The following is a 14,664-nucleotide window of genomic DNA, read 5'->3' as shown; positions in this document are numbered from 1 at the left end:
AATGGTTATATTTCATCAAGTGGGTGAAAAACCCAATATTGTCAAGAGTGGAGAAGCAACGAATGAAAATACTTGAATCTTTCACCCACGAGATGAAATATGTCGGTATTCACTGAGAACAGGACAATTTTTATCTTTTCTATTGTATTGCTTAAAGCTGGTACTCTTGCGTATGACGTAACTATATTTAACACTAGACCAGACAAGTGACAAAATGATGGCAGCTTGTTTTCTTCATATAGTTATAGATGAGCGCAGTGAAAAATTTCTTATTTCACTCCAGTGAATTATCAAATAATCTCGTTTTTGAAATCCATTAATATTAGGGCTAGCATTCAACACAATTGTTTAATGTGACACTGATTGCATGTAAATAGCTACGTCCTTGGGTTCAGCTGAACAACAACATTGAAAAAATAGGGTGAGAATTAGATTAAGTATTTTTCATCCTCAAAGCATTAGTGCCCTTCTCTTTTACAATTTAAACTTTCGTTTTTCTTAGAAAGTCCATAACGTTACTGGCTCAAATAAGGATCATGGAAGGCTGGAATCTTTTTGTGGTATATAAACACAATAGTATATTCTTGATGTACTGTTGAAAAGAGAGACAAGAGAAGACTTATATCAGCTCCCGATAGGCTTTATACAGCTTTCAAAAGTTGGCAATTCATCAACAGCAATTATTTGGAGTGTTAGCGTATATTAAAAGGAGTTTTAACGTCAGTGTTGATGCTTGCTGATTGTCCTAAGGGAACTAGGAACAACATCAACAGGACCGGTGAGGTGCATGCGCAGCTTTACAAACAAATTGTGTAGTCATTGTATATGCAGTTTCATTATGTCAAAAATCAGACCGTATTTGTACACATTCCATTTAAACCTTGATGATCCGTTTATAATACTAATTTATTTGTGATGTTGAACACTGGAGATGAACATTTACTTCAATGCAGACCTGATGATGATGCGTCTTTTAAGGTACTGATTCTAGTTTTGCATCAAGGACAGATATAATGCATAAATTAAAAGAGTATTATTTCAACTTGTATAAACATACCTAAAGAATAATTATGATATACACAAACTAATTCACATGGCACATATATTTTATTTTACAAGTAATTAGAGAAAGAAGCACGTACACGACAAAAGAAACAGACTAAATATATCGTTTGTCTCTTTCATCATTCCAAATAAATAAGTATTATCATTTTCGTTTACAGCAATAAATGGAAACATATGAAAGATATTTATATTCTCATCGAGAAGAGGTCAACATTGTCTTTAATTCACTCGCAAGGTCTAAGAGAATGTTATGGAACAATGGAACGGAAAGCATTGCTGGTAATTGTACATTTAATAAAAGAATTTTCACATTCCTGCTGGAAGCGAACACGATTTAAGATGTAACAGTTATACAACAACAAACATTATAACGTAAAGGGTATGCGCTAAAAGAGGATTTTATTTCAAGTGCTCTTGTGTACAAATGCAAAACAAAATTATTTGTAAAACGACGGAATGCGTGTTGTCTTTGGAGCTGAAATGCGTCCTTCACAGGTACAAGCATCTGGGACTGTCACGGCATTTACGTTGCGTTAGTTACCTCCCACTGAAGAATGAACCGCCCCTCCAGTTAACCCGCGCCTTCTGCGGTCCAATTCCTCGCCACCAGCAGAATCTGATATAATAAAATAAGATTTTTATTGTATTTTGCTTTAGGAAAATACTTCACAATAGGAAAGGACAGTAATGTAATTAGAGCGGACCAAAAATATCATAAATAAAAGACTTCTGTTCTGTTCGTCATTATTCTTTTTTGTCATCCTTGCAATCAGAATTGTCGTCGTCGCCATCGTCATCATCATCATCATCAACAACAACAACAACAACAACAACGACGATGATAGCAACAAAACACAACATCATCATCTTATCATCTTAGTTCTCATTATCATGTTAATCTTGATTTTTCTTCATCATCTTTAATCTCGCTCTTCTCGTCGTCAGCAACATCATTGATATTATCACCAAGCATTTTGATACATTATTACCATTATCAGTGTCTTCATGGTCGTATGTTTCAAAATTTAATTTCGAATCGTAGACATTTGCAACGCCAATGAATGAACAATATCCATAAAACATCAGTACTAAAGCTAAACTGCAGCATGATTATTCTACCTTTTGAAAGTATTGTAAACTATATATTTAGCCTCTACTACACAGAGAAATGCACACATGGTACTGTAATTGATGTGCCATCAAAGGCGCACTCTTTACCTGGCGCAGAAGTGGAACGGCTATTATGAGCTATCGAATGTGGAGTTGCAGTACCGTCGACACCAGCAACTCTTGCATGAGAACGACCTAAAATAAAATAGAAACAAAGATTCTTCTCGCTTCTGACCAAACATTGCTAATTATTGCAGAGAAATTGTTTTTGGAGAGAACTGTAGTTTTAGATGAGTGGCCTGAAGATCGAATATGCGAATGAAAATTTTGCCTTTGATTCTTCGTCCTACTCGTCATAATATTATATTCATCATCGTAACTTTTATCCGCGGCAATGTCGTCACATCTTTCTTATCTGTGTCTTCATTGTCATTATCATAACCATTATCATCAATCATTGCATCGGTATCATTATAATGGCTTTCAGATAATGTCATTTGAAACACATCATATATTAAGATTTTGTCTCTTACAAGGGGCATTGTTTCACAAGAATAGCGAAGTATTTAAAACCATAAATAAGACGCCATGCAGTACTTTTGCTTGACGCACTCTGCCACCTTTGAAAACTATACTGATTCACAGATGACCTTATACGAACAAGTGAATCCCATAAGATAGAAGGAGCATAATTTATTATATGAAACACAATACTATCCATTATTCTTCCGAATTTAAGTTCTACATCTGTTTGGATTTTGTATCTCCGTGACATAATTCATATATGATATGGTCTTAGATGAATTTGTACAGATGACCACCGGTAGAAATCTAAAAAAATAAATTTATAAAAATAAAATAAAAACATGTAATGAGATTGAAAAAATATGTGTATTTAAACCCTCTTCCGTGACTGTAACACTGGATATTGTTATTTTTTCGCCATTAAAGGTGCACTTTACCTGCCGCAGCCTGAGCATCGCTTTTAGCAGCTGTCGTGTTTGGATTAGCAGCTCCGTTCACACTATAAACTCTTTCATGAGGATAATCTAAAATGAAATAGTAACCAGATTGCTTTTCTCTTCTGGCCAAACACTGGTAATTATTGAAATGAAATTGTTTCTTTAGAGAAAGGTATTTTTAGTAGACATGCAATAAACAAAGAATATGAGAAACACTAGAAGTATATCTTGGCTTTAGCTCTTCGATATCAGTCAACGAAGTACGTCACGGGTAATATTCACTCTGATATGGTTCCCAATAACTGCATCTTTCCCAGATAGAAACACTATGAGTATTGGGACTGAGGCGCCACTGAATTTGTAAAAGTTACCTGCCGCAGCGGATTCCACATTATGAGTAGCCGTGTGTTTATCTCCATTTAACCAGCGCATTATATTGGTTCCTTCCTCAGGAATTCTTCTAACATGATAATCTAATAGAAAATAGAAATAAAGTTATTTGGTTTTCTATTTTTTAATCTATTCTTCTAAACATCATCATAAACATCATCATCGTCATCATAATTATCATCAGTGATACAAATCATTAGCAGCAAAAACAAAAGATACAAAAAAATCAGTAAACGAAACAATATAATTTTCATTGTTATATTAATCTTTATCCTCATCAACATCGCTATGCTTCTCCTCGTCATCATTGTCGTCATCATCGCTTATATTATCACCAAAGATATTATTTCACGTAGTATCATTATCATCATCTTCAAGATCATATGTTTTAAAAATAAATTGGAATCGAATCCTGAACGACGAGAAAGCTCCGATAATGTGTGAAGTAATATAAAATTTATAACACTTCAGGTTCTAATGCAGCGAGATTTTCACCATCTTAGCCATTCATTTATATGAAGTCTTTCTAAATGTGTCTATTAGAAAAAGTAGAATCATCTTTGATCATACACATTTGTAAAACTAGTGTTTATTTCTTATTGTAGGATTTATCGTATAGATACCAGCCATAAAAGGCTTGTGTGTGTTTAGTTTCTGTTACATAAAAAAGAAATCGTACTACCTTGATAAGCAATCAAATCTATGGACAACGAAAGAATTAAAATGCAAGGCTTCATACAGCTTAACGCTATAGAACACTCCATAAAAGAAAGCAAACATTGTAGTGATATCATCTGTATGTATGAATAAATGAATTGAGACAATTAACACTGGTGTTAGCCTTGTATCTCACTGATGACCCGTTGGTATTTGGGATTTCGGATGGTCTATTAGAACTAATTGTAATTATTGTGTATACAATAACACTTACGCCTTCTCAACCAATGATCGGGAACACGCCATCGATTTAGAAGAAGTAATAAAGATTTGTTTTCTACTCCATGCTCTGTATGAAAGGTAGAAAAAATATCAAGTTTAGAAATATACATACCTGCAACAGATACGATTGACATACAATGACGGGAAGTAGCCAATGGCAATGTTTTTTGCACGTGTGACCAAACTTAAAGCTTCTATATTCATATATCAACTTTTATCAATGCGCTCCTGTAACAATGGTAACAAATATATTTGTAGAAATGGAACAATTAGTTTGCACATTAAGTCCGTCCTCTACAGATAAACTTGCCGCAACTGTATGTTCTTGTATGGGCGGCTGAGCATCGATATGCACAAAACGTGCGCATTGGTTATACCATTGGAAACAAGTGATACTATTTTGCTTCAGGTCAAAAAATAATTAATATTGTTTCCCAGATATATTTGTTTGGAAAGAACGACGCTGTAGAGAGGAACTAAACGTGGAAAATTACAATAAAAAGAAGTGCTCTATTCCTTTAACTCAGGAGCTAGTGCGTAAAGCATTACGCATTAAGATTAAGCTTGAGAAAGTTTCCTCTCTTATAGTATTTAATGATTATAACTATGGTAAGCAACATTTGTTGTGTTGAGATCCAAAATGCTACATGCTATTACAGATTATAATCGAATTAAATATGTTTAACTTTTGTTAATTTATCATCACCGTGTTTGCTGTTATCACATAACAACATGAAAACATTCATGCAAGGCTTGGGAGTATTCATCATTACGGTAAAGAAAAACAATCATATATCCTAGATGAATTGTCGAAGTAAATGAGCACGTAAGGATTGTACAATGCTTTGCACCGTTTCTTAAAAGTGTTATATAGTAGTCAATTCATGAAAAGGTCATTTAATTTGAGCGACAATGCCGTGCATATCTAAGACGACTGCAAGCAGAAAAACCAGAATTGAAAAATAGTTACAAAAATGGTTATCCGCCATATTGTATCCTGATCTCTACCTATATAATGGCAACACACATTCATTTACTGTGTAGAGTTCCAAATATTCTTTTTCTTTCGCCAGCTGCCTTCAGGGAGAAATGGCAAATACTGCAGGAACATAAAGATAATTTGAAACCCTTAAATATTCTCAGCATATAAGTGCTATCTCTCGATTCCTATAAAAGAATGCGTGATAATAGTAGGCAGAATTAATATATTCATACAAATAATACTATCATACAGGTTAGATAATTTTTAACTCGTACTCTACGGAGACTCGAACTCAGGTCAGCGGGTAAACATCACCGATCGTCTTGCTGCACACACGAGCCCATATTCCCTCACGAATAAGCACTGAAGTATTTTTATAATTCTCTATCAATAATTATATATACCTTGATTTCTTTTTATAGGAATCACGAATGACTGTGTAGATACATGAGAATGAAATACTAGGTCGTCATGCGAGTGTGTCTGCTAAATACGCGTACATATACCACCGAGTGCATATATAATTTTGATGTAAATAATAATAATACTTTACGGTGATTCGAACCTGGATCCGATCGAGCCCGTATTCCCTCACGACAAAAAGAACATCACCAAAAAATGATGTTAATCAATCGGTCTTATATGCATTCGTGTGGACACACTCTTATTACGACCTAGTAATTAATTCTCATGTATCTACACAGTCATTCTGGATTCATATGAAAGAAATCAAGGTATATATAATTAATTATAGAGAATTCTAAATATAAACCAGACGGAACGGAAAAAACTATCCCTGGATTCCTATAGAAGAATGTTTGATAATCGTAGGCAGAATTAATATTTAATACAAATACTAGTATTAGTAATATTAGTCGTCGGTGAATATGGGCTCGTGTATGCAGGTAAGGCGATGGGTGCCGTTTACCCGCGGACCTGGCTTCGAATCTCAGTAGAGTACGAATTAACAATTTTCTAACATGATATTATTATTTGCATCAAAATTATATATGATCATATATATATATATATATATATATATATATATATATATATATATATATATATATATATATATATATATATATATATATATATATATATATATATATATCGACCTGGAAGTGAGATGTTTTATGACAATAAACATGTTTCTAGGGTAACGGGGTATAACCCAGAGTTATGATCTCTCAATTCGATTGTGGCAGAGTCAATGCTGAAATGCTGACAACATCACTTCCTTTGCAAATGTAAATTACACGGTTTGTGCAGGAAATACAAAATGAAATTGTAGGTTTGGTTAGGAGATATACAGAAATACCCTTTTGCTATGATAGTTATCATTGTCATCATTAGTGTTGTGATCGGTGTTATCTCACCATCATCTTTTCTGTATTTATTCTACAACACTGAATCATTTTCAGTTCGATTTTGCATCAGGTGAGAGTGATGTATACAGAATTTGCGACGACTGATTGATGACTGTCCTAACATTCTATTTATCTGTTAACTCAATCGATTACGGGAACATATAGATTACCGCTAGTGTTATTTTGTGTTATGCAAGAACCGCTGAGAATGAAAATATTGAATCCACATTTTTAAGGCATTAAACCGACCTCTAAACTTTATTAAGGCTGGTTTCATATCACTATTAAAGAGTTCTTCATTTATCACATTTGCCTATAATTAATTTTTCTCTCACAGATCAAACAGTACGACAAGTGTAAACTTCGTCACGATCTACCATTGTCATATGTTTAAAAGAACTCAAACATTCAAACTATATCTTTTCTCAGCTACAATCAGGCTAGAGAGGCAGTGGTGAAATTTTCCTGTCTTTCCTAATTACAAATTTTAACCATATCTTTGTAACAAGCATCGTACTGTAAGAAATATGAACTAAAAGCAATCATTTTACTTTTTCGTAAAACTACAAAGGAATTACGCATGCATAGTATTACGACACTTGTCCTTACTTTGAAAATAATTGCAATAAGTTGTTGAGATACTGCAATGTTATTTATTTCTTGACATTAGTGAAGACTTGCAATTATAAGACTTGAGCTTTCTATTTCGCAGGATTCACGAATTCATGAAGATTTATTTTTGTTACACATTATGCATGACCGGCCGACGCGTTCGCTACGCTCTTTTATTCGGTGTGCAATCACTTTTCAATCATTCTGGCTTCTGTCATCCTGTTAAAAGATGGGGATAAAATCTAAATAGAAAGAATAATTAATACTAACTTAAAATGTTGCCCCCAATTTCCATAATGCGTAAATGGCTTTATGAAAGGAACTATTGAGACTCTGTCAGCAAGAGAGGGAAACGAGCAGATAACATTGTCTGTAGAGCTGCTACTTACCGATAGATCGGCCATGGATAGATATATAGATTGACAAAAAGAGAGATAGATAGATAGATAGATAGTTAGACAGACAGACAGACAGACAGACAGACAGATAGATAGATAGATAGATAGATAGATAGATAGATAGATAGATAGATAGATATATAGATAGATAGATAGATAGATAGATAGACAGATAGATAGTTACTTACCCAGTCTGGCGTAGCTCACGACGAGAATAGCAGCTGCAGCAAAAAGAGCCAACGTCTTCATTTATGGCTACAGTTGTGATCCTGTTATTTCGAAACAATGTTAGGGATTGTAAGTCTTTGGCTCTTATAAATCCGAGGAAGAATCACTTCAATTTCTACTGTATATCATCTGTTGAGAGACCCCAATATTGCATATCTTCGACAGATAATAACCAATTCTGTTCGTACGGATTATAACCTTTGAATATATAACACTAGCCAAAGTTAATACTTCCACTTTCACAGATTTACTCAATCCTCGTATACGCCAATGTTTCAAATAGATGGTTGAATGTATGGTATGAATACGGTGTGTTTGACTTTGTTCTTAACATACATCACTGTCTTAGTGTTTGTATTTGTCTACGTGACTTCAGCCTCAAAAAGTTATAACTGATAGTCAAGTGACCCTAACTTAACTCGCCATTTATATATAACTATGTTTTTTCGTTGTATTTGATATATTCCATGACATGAAAAATTGTAACCATAGGAGTTATAAAAGACCTTTACTGATTAGCTATGAAATATGTGCTAAACTCGTGTAGTCAACTTATTTTTTCATCATTCAAATAAATAGTGCACTAATCATAATAGTTCGCAATATCGACAAGAATTGAAGCAATAAGAAACAAGATCAGTCACATAGGGGAAATTTGAGATAAAAACATCCAGCAAGTGTATATATGTTGCAAAATTTACTTTTTAAAACTCTAACAGACTGATTATATATATATATAATGCAATAAAGTGACAACGAACAGTGCGAAACTAGTATCTAGCTGACCTCAGCGGTTTCGACTCTATAATGAGTCTTTTTCAAAGGCAAATACAAAACATAGACAGAACAAACAAATAAAACAGAAAAAGGGTTATGTTTGCGAAATAATAATTATAATAATAATAAACCTTTTAGAACTTTTGGATATACAGTATTAAGACGGTGAATCCAATAAGTTTCCTTTAGCAGACGTTCCATTTCAGAATATAGGTTGAAAGAAGAAATTTTGCAAAGTATGGGAACTGTTGTTAAAATGTGCGGCAAAACAAGATACAAATGATTGATCAATATGATTGTTTATGTCTGATCGATTTTCGTTCCTACCTTTAGATATTTTGGACTGGTCTGTCCAATAAATTTGATGCCACATTTTTCGCATGTTATCAAATAAATGACATTTGATGTTGCACAATTAGTATCACAATGCATGTTAAATGTTTCTTTCGTATTACAACTATTGAAAGAAGTATTTTCATTCATAAAAGAACAGCGCGAACGTTTAGGTATGTTACATTTAGCTGATGATCCCTTTTTTGTTTTTAGTCTAGAATTAATTAGGAAATCTTTAACATCTGTAGTCCTTTTGTATGTAAGTTTGGGTTTGCTTTTGTGTAGCGATTTAACACTTGCTTCACATTTTGCCAAGCATGGTGATCATTCGGTATATAGACCAAAGCAAAGTAAGAACTGCCAAATCTGACCGAAATAGACGGTAAAATGTTTGTTGAATTGCTTGTTCTATTTAAAACCATTTTTTCTCCAGTTGCATTAATTTGGGAATTTCAAAATCCATTATTAATTTAGATAATACAGCAAAATTTGTATATTTTGATCAGGTATAACCAGGGTGATTTGTATATGGCTTTTTGTCCTCAAAACTTATAATAGAATCCTTATTCTGGATTGTTATTTGAAAACACACCTTTATTTTTAAATTCGACAATTTGACGATGCCTTGAATTATTTATTAAGCAATCCGTGATTGCTGTAGAAAGATAAATTAGTGCCCATATTTCAACCTTTCGTTCTATATATTGCTTGCACGGATTATAAAGTAACCGCACTTTGACTTTTCGTGCCTAATTCCGGAGTTACTTGTTGTGTCAAGGTCAGTTAAACATTCCACTGCCCAGAAACAAAACAATTCAGCTTTGTCATCAGCAGGCACGTTTTGTGAGGCGAGTGAGTTGACAGCTTAGAGCACGCTGAAACGGCATGAAGATGTAAACGACTCAGACGTAAAGCGCATTATGTGTAAGGTGTAGTCACAGCCAGAAAATTCAAAACGATCTCTGTCTTAGTCTCTTTCTGTCTCTGTCTCTATCTGTCTGTCTGTCTGTCTCGTGTAACAATGTATGCGTTTTTACAAACAGCAACATAAAAAGATGGTAAGGATTTCAAGACACCGGCCCATAATACATGTAAAAAACAGCACGACCTAAGGTTGGAACAAATAGCAAATAGACAACCAATAATTTTAACTGCATGTATATATTAGATAATTGTATACATCGTAAAGTTCCTCATCTTGGGAAGACATAAGAAAGAATATATCTTGACTGGTAATTTCATTATGATTAACATTAGATATAATATTAGTACAATTTATGAATTATTTATTAGTAAGATATTTCTTATGCCAATACTTTCCTCCACCATTTTCTTTCATAACATAAACAAAGACATAACCAGATATCTTGCGTCTTTTTTCTATATCCGCGTGTTCACTACCTGTTGTTAGCTGTTTTCATGCGTATAGCTAGTAGGCCGATAATAATAACAACCAAAGTGACCATTAACTGCCGATTGGAGCAAACACGTTCATGTTCTAGCCTCCGACGATCATGGATTACTGTGGCTGTAAGGTATCGAAGATCGTATTGTCTGGCGGCAAGACACAGAATAATAGTACCCATGACTAATTCTGTTTTGTTGGGTTATGGGCTTCGTCTTCCTTTGATAAATGCAAATTGTGTATACCAGTGGGTTACGTAACAGACACGCCTTGCCTACTTGTCATGTTTGCCTACTTCCTTGTTTTATTAACATTGACATTATCACGTCGGTTAGCCGAATTTCCGCATTTAATGGGTCATATTATTGGCTCTGGAATGCAACCCAACACTTTCAGAACATATCTGGTTTTGACTCAGCAACAACAACAGCATTATCGCCATCCAGGGCGCCGGGCTTTTCTCTCTATTCAAAAGTCGCAGACCCAAAAGATCTCTGCTTAAAATGACGTGTGGGGAGGCAGAAAACTCATTAAAACAGAGACTGAACACCGGTGCGCTCTCTGCGAAAGAGCACTGAAGTGCAGTAAACGTGATAGATGGTGTTTGACACCACATTGACGGATATGTGTCTGCGTACTGATGGGACGGCGAATTGAATATTGTCAACAATCATTGCTACCTGCATTATGACTGCCTTTGGGATCTGGTCTTTAAGCTGCATTTTGTCAACTTGCAACTATCCATGGAAGCTAAGCATTTTCATGAAATCCTCGTCTTGGCCGAAATGAAACAAAACACATTACCAACACCGTGAAAGCGAATAGCAGAAGTTCTCAAGGAGTAGATGAAAATATACCGGTTGGAAATTCATTAAAAGCTGTGTATTGGTTGAGTAAATGAGGAACCGTCGGAACGACAATTTGCTGAATATATAACGTCTGTTCGAGGAAGAGGCCGACCAAAATATGTTGCTAACGTGTTCTATGTTTGCTTTTACTCCTGCTGTTTTCATACATCTCGTCGTCATCCAATATGGCTTGCAGATCAACAGTAGAAATGCGTGAAATACCAATGTCACTGTCAACATTTATCTGAAGAACTGCCTGCCTTAATGCATAAATTCAAACCAAACTAAACACAAGGCTACGAGCGTAACCAAAAGATTAAAATCATTATCAAAGTGTCAGCCGTTGCACAGTTAACCAGAACACTACGAAATTTGTATATTTTTTGTAAACACAAACCAAAGACAAAACAAACTTTAAACATGGTATGTTGCACCAATATACTCGGTACAGTAATCTACATGATGAAGCTCACGGTCTGTGTTAGATAATTACAACGAGCAGTTTAAAATATCTGTATTTAGAGCTGAGTTAGCGACTGTTTACAATGGAACCATCATCAAGAGAGACAAGTATTACACGGAATAGTACAATATTTCCTTCCTGAAGGGGAATCGATACTCAGCTATTAATTTTCCTGAATTTAGTACAAGCCCAGAAGTGTTGATCACCCGCAAGATCTGTATTAATTACGTCCAAATATTGTGTAATGTCGTAAGAGTTATTCACCGTCATTGGAACTATTTTTATTTAAAAATATTGAAGACGTTTAATTCACTGAATTCAAACAAGTGTGTGTCAGACGAGGCGAGGGACATTTTCATCCTATAAATTCCAGCCAAAGTCAGTTTGCAGAAGCTCTGACCAGCACGGTAAACATCATCGTCTATGCAGAATTTAACAATACTCTAGAAATTAGCAGTCTGAGAGAAGTAATTCTAGACAATACGACGCTATGGAATAGGAACAATCGCTGGAAATGGGCAAGGATGATGTCTTTGAGCCAGAAACAAAAACTACAGAAGAAAAAGATACAGAGACCCTGTAGTGATATCAAGATGGCCAGAACAAGAACAACATTTATTCTCTTGTTCTGTTAATGACCAGGATGAAATAAATATAGATCTGACCCACGATGAATGTGTTGGATGTCAAAACGATCATCAAAGTCAGACTCAACACGATAGATGTTTGATGATAAGCCAAGAAGAAAAATTGGAAGAGTATCTGGAAGACTCTTGGAGTCTCATCTCCGAAGAGAAAATATTGAACAAGTGGTATAAAGACTTGAAAAGACATTTCTTTCTATAAATGACGTCTATGCAGATCCAACACACTAAAGCTATGTTGCAACAGAGTACGGAGACGAGCCGTAAAGCAACTTAACTGACATTTTCAAGGGAAAAGTAAGGTATAAATTGATGAGTCATGATTACCTGCAAACAATATTGATATCTGGGAACTCTACTACCTTGGGACACCCAGTTCGTATATCACATCTTGGATCCCTGTGGTGTGTGATAAAGATGAACTTCCCCATCGCAAACTAAAGATATTCAAGCCAATATACTTAACGCAGCCGACAGTCTTCAACCAGGAACCCTATGGGTAACCATCTACTTTCCCAATATCACAGTGTGGACTATTCCCATTATTATGGATCATCACCTCTAGAAGGCTGCTTCGATTCAATAACGTGAGATTACAAAGAACAGATTCCAGTGCGTGTGGATAACATTGTGTGTATTTTCTTCCTCAACGTAGTATAACATTTAGTGACGTTTTGATCGTGACTAATCTCGAAACGATGATAAAATAGAAAAATTGTTTCGGGAACATTTTGGTTATCATTTGTCTTTAGCTAGGAAACTTAGTGTACATCGATGGCAAATGAATCATTGGAAGTGGAATTTGACACCACAACGTTATCAACCTATAAGATACGTTCCTCCTTACAAATGTTAATGGTTCATTTGTGGTTTTCTTTTGATAATAGTCTTCTTGTCATTAAAAATGTTGATTCTTGAAAACGAATGTTGTATATTGTTATTTATTGAATATGCTTTTCGCCTTTCTTTCTGTCACACTGGGTCACTTTTTCATTCACGTTGCCAAATCGGAGGGATGTTTCCATCGCGCCTGTGTTTTTGGGATATAAAGCTGTGCATTTGTCAGTATGGCCACCAATATGGAAAACAGGAGACATCCCATAAAAGGCGATATTTATTCCCATAATAAATTTCGCAAAGATCTATTCGACATCAATTCATATAGATAAATATCACTTACAAATAACTTAAACAAAGGCATTGAAATCATGGTTGCTGATTCAATGAAATACTCTCTTGAAATACAAACAATAACGACACAAAACTAAAGCTGCTTTCGAAACAAAAGATCCACTCTTGACGAACTAATAAGACTTGGAGCGAATATCATATTTCACATAAAATCGGAAGTATTATCAAAATCAGACATCACATATTCCGTATATAAGTAAACATTCGTAGACGGTTCCAAATTGAAAGACACAAACATAACAGCAGGCACACGATTCATACAAGAAAAAAGCTTTGTACTACGAAAAATACTTCCAGATCACTGCTCCATATATTCCTCAGAATTTGGGGTCATCATTGAAGCCCTTAAATGAATACGTGATAATAAAATAGAAAAACCTACTCATGCTCAGAGATTTACATGATTCTAAAATCCGTAGAAAGCAGTAGGTTATACTATACAGCAGAAACAAATCTAATACTTAAAGGATTCGAACAATATCAGCAGGTGGTTGAATTCATGTGGACAACATCTCACATAATGATTCGAGGGACTGAAAGAGCATTAAAGAGGCAAGATTGAAACTACAGTAACCAACACACAAAAACATCCAGTACAGCGTAAAGGGAATATACAGTATTATAAGACAACACATTTACAACAAAAAATGATTAACAATCTGTAAATACAACATCAAAGGACGAACATTGTATTGAATCCAACCAACGATCAATCGAAATACCCCAAACCTAAGAAACAACAAAGACCTAACACTCATCAACCGAATCAGAACATTAAAGACGTTTTTGACATTGCCCAGAAGTTGAAGATCTGAGTCACATTTTCAACGACTGTCCACTTTATACCTCGCAAAAGGAAAGGATTTCAGTGTAACCAAACGAAGATCCAAGAACCTTTTATATACCTGTAATTCTTGAAGAAAACTTACAGAAATAAAGAGCTCACC

At 34.8% G+C, this 14,664-nt stretch overlaps 1 protein-coding gene across 1 annotated transcript; it reads right to left on the bottom strand.

The window, feature by feature from the left end:
- Positions 1-1,447: 1,447 nt before the first annotated feature.
- LOC149805681 (uncharacterized) lies at positions 1,448-8,118 on the bottom strand. Its single transcript, XM_089936691.1, has 5 exons — positions 8,017-8,118; positions 4,459-4,533; positions 3,509-3,610; positions 2,284-2,370; positions 1,448-1,681 (listed from the first exon to the last, which is right to left on the bottom strand). The coding sequence occupies exons 1-5, from the start codon at positions 8,075-8,077 to the stop codon at positions 1,599-1,601; spliced, it is 408 nt and encodes a 135-aa protein (XP_089792817.1). The 5' UTR covers positions 8,078-8,118; the 3' UTR covers positions 1,448-1,598.
- Between the last annotated feature and the right edge of the window lie 6,546 nt (positions 8,119-14,664).

The sequence above is a fragment of the Sinohyriopsis cumingii genome, chromosome 2 (assembly GCF_028554795.1).
Source record: "Sinohyriopsis cumingii isolate HCF-2022 chromosome 2, ASM2855479v2, whole genome shotgun sequence".
Lineage (NCBI taxonomy): Eukaryota > Metazoa > Mollusca > Bivalvia > Unionida > Unionidae > Sinohyriopsis > Sinohyriopsis cumingii.
Note: the sequence above shows the minus strand (reverse complement) of the source record. Positions and strands in the feature narration are given on the sequence as shown.

Bases quoted from the DNA above. Each gene is read 5' to 3' on its own strand.
- LOC149805681 (XM_089936691.1), bottom strand. From the start codon at position 8,077: ATGAAGACGTTGGCTCTTTTTGCTGCAGCTGCTATTCTCGTCGTGAGC. The intron at 3,611-4,458 runs GTAAGTGTTATT...ATTTTCTATTAG, and splicing joins CGATCATTGGTTGAGAAGGC to ATTATCATGTTAGAAGAATT. The intron at 1,682-2,283 runs GTAAAGAGTGCG...TTATTATATCAG, and splicing joins CCGTTCCACTTCTGCGCCAG to ATTCTGCTGGTGGCGAGGAA.